Below are 6000 nucleotides of genomic sequence, written 5' to 3'. Positions count from 1 at the left end.
AGAGTTGTCGGTAGAGTCGAAGAACCGGCGTATCTTAAGACGTTAATTCGGTTTGGTTGTTGACAGATGCCGCCGAATATTATTTTTTTTGTGGCGAGTGCGGGAGTAGATCTTCTCCCACCACCCACACTCCTCGTATTTTCATACGTAGATTGCGAGAATGACAACGAAGTGTACAAGAAATAATAATTTCACAAATGGAAGTAGCCTTTTACCAGACTGTATATGTCCTTTGACATTGGAGGGAGAGGAGAAATACTGCTTAACCACGAGTTACGAGGGGAGTGTAATCCTCGTATCAGTCTTCATAACTTGAAAAAATGGCAGCCTACAATACACAAATGCAGAAGAACAGAAAAGACGTTAAGATATTACCAGGATCAAGGAGTGTAAAACTCATCACCAGTCCTTGTATGTTTGTGGATATCATCCACAATTCCATATACCTTATAAGAAGTAAAAACAGTTTCTATATTACACAGAAACGTATAAAAGGCAGCATATGCATCTCAGAAGTAACGAGTTGAAGTTCAACCGATGCCTGAGAGTACCTCTTATGGATAAACATTATAATATCCGATGCCTAACACTTGTACTATCACAACAATATCTGTAACCTCAAACAACGAGGTTAGCCCCTCAAAACGCTTAACATTGGGATACTACTGCCTGCTCCTCTTGGTGCTGCAGGAAGGGCATTTGTACTGCTTGATACTTTCGGCCCTGGCTGGAGTTATCTTCACACATTTTCCATGGAACCACCTCTCACAGATATCACAACCAATCCAGAACTCATCAGCATTGTAATTTCCCCCACAGCTCCCACAAAGGGTTTCACTGTGCTCGTCTTCATCTTCTCCATAACTCTCATCAAGTAACTTTGGATTGCTTCTCATCTGCCCATCAATTGACCTCTGCAAAGCACAGGTGTGTTACAAACCTAAGAATCTACAAGGGGTAGATGAAAAAGGAAACAATGAAAAATTTTATTTTAGAGTTCGTATCTCTGCCAGATAAAAGGAGAAAACAATTACACCTTTGCGCTATTCCGGGATTTTGTTCCACTATCCACACTGGGCTTGTCTTTTGTAGGCTTCCTCCCAGTTACGACTTCAAAGACAGTGGGAAGATCATTTATCAGGCTAAATAGACGCTTTCTGTTGAGTGAAATGCATAAAAAAGCTTAATTATGGTCCCATTACATATCAGAGTGGAAAAGAAGAAGCTTGAATACAAAACAAATAGGGAATGGAGCAGCAAGACATTGTATCTCAGAGCAAATGACTGTTAGCAGTGGTGGCAGCGGTTCCACTCGCACCAGCTAAATGATTCTAAAAGCTGAAAGGAAACTGAATGAGAAAAAGGAGAGTAGAAACGTAGAAAATAGGTGGGAAGGGAGACGTCAAACTAATGGTAAATTAGACAGAAAATACAACCCCCTCAAAATTTTTTGAAGTTTTAAAATATGCATGTGACGGTAGTCATATAGTTACATGTAGTATCCAACACAACTGTTAATGATATCAACAAGGTCATGCCTAAGAAGTGCATGATACAAATATGCTTCTGGCAGAGTGAGCCTTACCCTGGCAGCTTCTTGAAATCATTACTTCAGCTGAATCTTTAAATAAACTAAATGAAGTATATATCCATGTCAATGTTATTAATTTTTGATTCGATAAAAATCTAGCATTAAACTTACAAACGTAGTCCTATATTATAGGGAGTGTTTGCTTGATGATGAGTGTTATGAGCACATATATTTGCCGGTAAATTCAAGCAATTAATCTTTGAAACCAAAATCCAAGTCCAAGGCCCAGTCTGGGCCAGATCCTTCATTCAAAGAAGAAAAATGAAATAAGGAAACTTCTATAACTTATGCACTGCCTTTTCCCCTCCTCTTCCTCCGAAGTCCCTAAAGAAATAACAAAAAAAGTAGTAAACAGGTAAAGGGTAGTAATTTTTGGCTGGCTACTGTAAAATATGCTTCAGTGTAAGGGCTTTTTTCTTGACATATTCCCAACGACTTTAATTCCTAGACTACTAAATTCTGTGCCATAATGGAGTTTACACAAAGAGCACAGGTTACACGAGCAAAACAAACTCATTTTTCACCAACAAATTCTTTGCTTTCCCCCTCTGCTTGTCTCATACTTTCTCTTACTAGCGGCTGAATCCACTCTCAGTCCACACACCGCACTTTTAGAGCAGATTCTCTACAAATCCACTGTTTCAATTTTGAGAATCTGCAGATTTTGCTCCAGCATATATTAGCTGTTTAATTGGTTAACTCCTTAGTTAATTAATGATCACATATGTAGCAGAATCACATCCCTAGTTAATAGTATTAGGTAATGTGGCTCAACAAACGGATTAGTTCATTAAAAAGTGTGGCTCAGCAAATGGATTGGGTAAAGTTTCTTACTCTTCGGGAGCACGGGGCCTCATAACACCTACCATTAACATGCTTTATGTCTTTTACCATTGGGTCAAATAATTTCCAAACATATTTTGCATCTTTCTTCAGTTATAGCACATCTGATTAGCACCACCACATACCTTTGCCAGTTGTGTCAGTGTGTTTATGTGCCACTGTATCTAATGCTTTGCAGTAAAAGAAAGCACACAAAAAGTGAAAAGAAGATGCTTGAGAATTATTTTTTAATTGGCACCGAGTGTTCGGGGAACAGCATCCCGACTAATCCCCGGGGTGCACAAGCCCTCGGCAAGGAGTTTTCCCGTAAGTGCACCTCAAGTAATTCACGGGAAAATACCCCAATCCGATGGCCCCTAGAGATTGTTTACACCCAAGGAGATTTGAACCTTAGACCGAGGGGGAGCATACCCCCAAGCCCAAGGCCTTTACCACTGGAGCCAACCCCTAGGGGTTATGGTTGAGAATTCTGGAGATACAATTATAGGCACATATAGATAGGTGGCACATCTGAGGTGATCTTTCTCTCCAGATATAAGGAACTGAAGCTCTTGCATCTCCCTTAATCTGCAAAATGCTTACCTAGGTACCAATACAAATCACTGGGACTTTAACATTGTTATAAAGACTACGAGTTTCACACTTCGACCATCATCAAACTGAGGACATACACAGGAGAAGTTAGTTGATAATTCCACCAAACCAAAGAGAAAATTGATCATATCATCAAACTAGGGAGCCTTTTGAAATATGTATAAAACCTAGGGATTTTCGTAGTGTTAAATTATATATTCCAGAAGAGAGGCTAACTCAAACTTCACGAGTTAAGAAAGATTTGTACCGTGCATGATAAGATAAAAACCCATTGATATAAATGCAACGTGAAACAAGGCTTACAAAAGCAATCATTCTGATATGTAATTCATTGTTACTAAAAGCATTGACCAACAAAATGCAATTCACAGCATATATGGCTGGGAACTGAGATGAGAAAGAAGTATGCACCTCTCATTGCGATTAAGCCGAGCACCAAAGTAGAAAGCCACAGAGAGTAACCAACAATCACTATGCACGGCAACCAATGAAAGCCAGTCTGTACGCTTCATCCCATCTCTCGCAAAATTGATGCCTAGAGCTGGCTCGGGAAGCTCTGGCGGAACTTCCTCTGCTGGCAGAGTCACCTCCCACGACTCATTTGGATGCCCGTACAAACATAAATTCTCCTTCTCTGAATCTCATAAGCAATCGTAGTTGAGATAAAAGAAGCAATAATTTTGAAAAGAAAACCTAAACGCAGAGCGAATGAAACAAATAAAATTACAAAACAAGGAGCTAAACTAAACAAGCCCTGAAACTACCGTTAATGCTCTGTTTGGTTCGTGAGAAAACGTAGGAAATGAATAACAGCGACAATTCCAAAATTCTAGGCTCTTTCAATTTCCACTCAACTTTAACCCATTTTGACTACCCTCCTCACATGTAAGCCACATTTTCCTTTCTGCTGAACCAGGACCACAGGCACACACCCAAAAAGAAGTAAAAAAAATTTCTTATTATTAGTTCTCCACATTTTATTGCATACAAACAAAAGGATCATAAATTAAATCAAAAGCAAAAACGAACTGACCTGGATCGCAGAGCATATAGAATTCATCCACATCTGGGAGAGCACACAAAAGTAAACGAAAAACCGTCAATTGAAATCCGCACCCATATATAAAAGCACATGATGAATAAGTGAGTGCACGAAAGTTAGAGTTTTGAGAGAAGAGAGATAGAGAGAGAGAGAGGGGGGGGGACCGTTGGTGAGGGCACGAATGAGGGCGGAGCGTCGGGCGCTGTAGTCCTTAAAGATCTCTTCGACGGTGCGAGGACTGGAAGAGATGGAAGCCATCTTCCCTATACAAAGAATTTAACAGAGGGATCGACCCTGGATTTCAGGTCAGGTCAGATCAGCGATCAAGCATTTACCCACACACCAGCATCGATGGCTTCGAGGACGGTCAGGGTGTACGGACGCGTGAGTGGTGTTTTACGATTTGTCAGAAAATCTCTGCTTTAATACGACATGTCGCTGGAATTATCGTTTACTTGGGACCTCGCACATAAGCCACGTACTCTGGCTCTAACGACATCAATTTTACACTCATCGTAACATTCACATTGGATTGGTCAAATCTATATTCAAAATTTAACTAATATTATACTTTTTTATGTTTATCTATTTCATTTAAATTTAATCTCTACATTAAATTAACCATTCACTCTTTATATAAGAATAAAATATTATTAAATTAATAATTTTTTTATTTAATTTATTTATATCACATCTTATAATTTTACCAATTTAATATTAATAATAATTGTATTCTAATTAAATTAATATTAAACAAATCATATTTTCAAATGTCATTTAATGCTAATAAAAAAATTAAGATTAAACTTAATTGAAGTGAGAAATTATTATTTTAATGTTTGGTGAACCAATTGTAGTTCTCTATATTTAGCTAATCACTGTAGCAAAAATTTAAATTATTTTAGAGATGAACAATTCAATGTAGAGTCTTTTTAGTACAAATTATCTAAATTTTAGTTAATCTCCTCATTTGGCCAAGCCAATGAGGATGCTCTAAAACAAAAATCGGACTAAGCCTGCTGTATAATAATACGAGGGGAGGAAATAAAATCCCCTGTAGGACTGGGCTGATTAACGGTTAGTTTGGGTAGCTGAGTACTCTTATTATTTATTATTTTTTACTTAATTTTTATTATTATTCGCTATTATTCAATATTTTATCATTAATTTTTTATTTTTTTCACTATTATTTACAGAATATCTGATATCACCTCACTACCTAAACCCAATCTAAGAGATGCTTATGTCCCATTCAGGTTGGGTCGAGTCTATACTAGAGACCCTTCACGCATCAGCCTCCCTTGCGCCCCCTCCACAAAGCATAAGAGGCCTTGGGCCTAAAGACAGTGAATACAAAGTGCTTGATGAAGTGTCTCAACTAATGTGAGAGCATAGAGAGTCTATTATTCTTTTATATAATGTGTATTATACCAATATATGAGTTATTGTACCTTTGGAGACTAGAACTTAATAAGGTAACGGGCAGAAAATAGAAAACAAATACAATCAGCTAACTGTTGCATGAGTCAAGGTGATTAGGAGAATCTTCCATTGATCATGCTTTAGAGGTAGCCGTTGTGACAACTGTTGTGAGGTGTGAGTCTTCATTTGGTAAGTTTCCTTCTATGTTATTATGGCTCTGTAAACTGTGCCAAGATACGAGACCAAATTTGGTGCAAAGATCAGAAAGAGCAGGTCGTCCAAGTGGTAAAAGTATTAGCAAGTTGGAGAGAGGCTGAGACATGCTGAGTATGAAGGAGGCCAAGAGCTACACGTTTATGAACTAATGATAATCAATCTCGACGTGCTTACTCCGGGCATGAAAGACAGGGTTAACTTTCATATAAAGTGCACTAATATTATGAAAAAGTAAGAGCGAGGTGGAGGTGAGGTGAATACCTAGATCATGAAGTAAGAATTATATCCAAGT

The 6000-nt window shown here is 38.2% G+C and overlaps 1 protein-coding gene across 1 annotated transcript; it reads right to left on the bottom strand.

The window, feature by feature from the left end:
- Positions 1–342: 342 nt before the first annotated feature.
- Positions 343–4474, bottom strand: LOC109007164 (PHD finger protein ALFIN-LIKE 1-like). Its single transcript, XM_018986732.2, has 5 exons — positions 4235–4474; positions 4062–4094; positions 3440–3662; positions 1037–1157; positions 343–914 (listed from the first exon to the last, which is right to left on the bottom strand). Exons 1-5 carry the CDS (start codon positions 4326–4328, stop codon positions 663–665), a joined length of 723 nt encoding a protein of 240 aa, XP_018842277.1. The 5' UTR covers positions 4329–4474; the 3' UTR covers positions 343–662.
- Between the last annotated feature and the right edge of the window lie 1526 nt (positions 4475–6000).

Source organism: Juglans regia, chromosome 12 (assembly GCF_001411555.2).
Source record: "Juglans regia cultivar Chandler chromosome 12, Walnut 2.0, whole genome shotgun sequence".
Classification (NCBI taxonomy): Eukaryota; Viridiplantae; Streptophyta; class Magnoliopsida; order Fagales; family Juglandaceae; genus Juglans; species Juglans regia.
The sequence above is the reverse complement of the archived record's forward strand: the minus strand, read 5'-3'. Positions and strand labels throughout refer to the sequence as shown.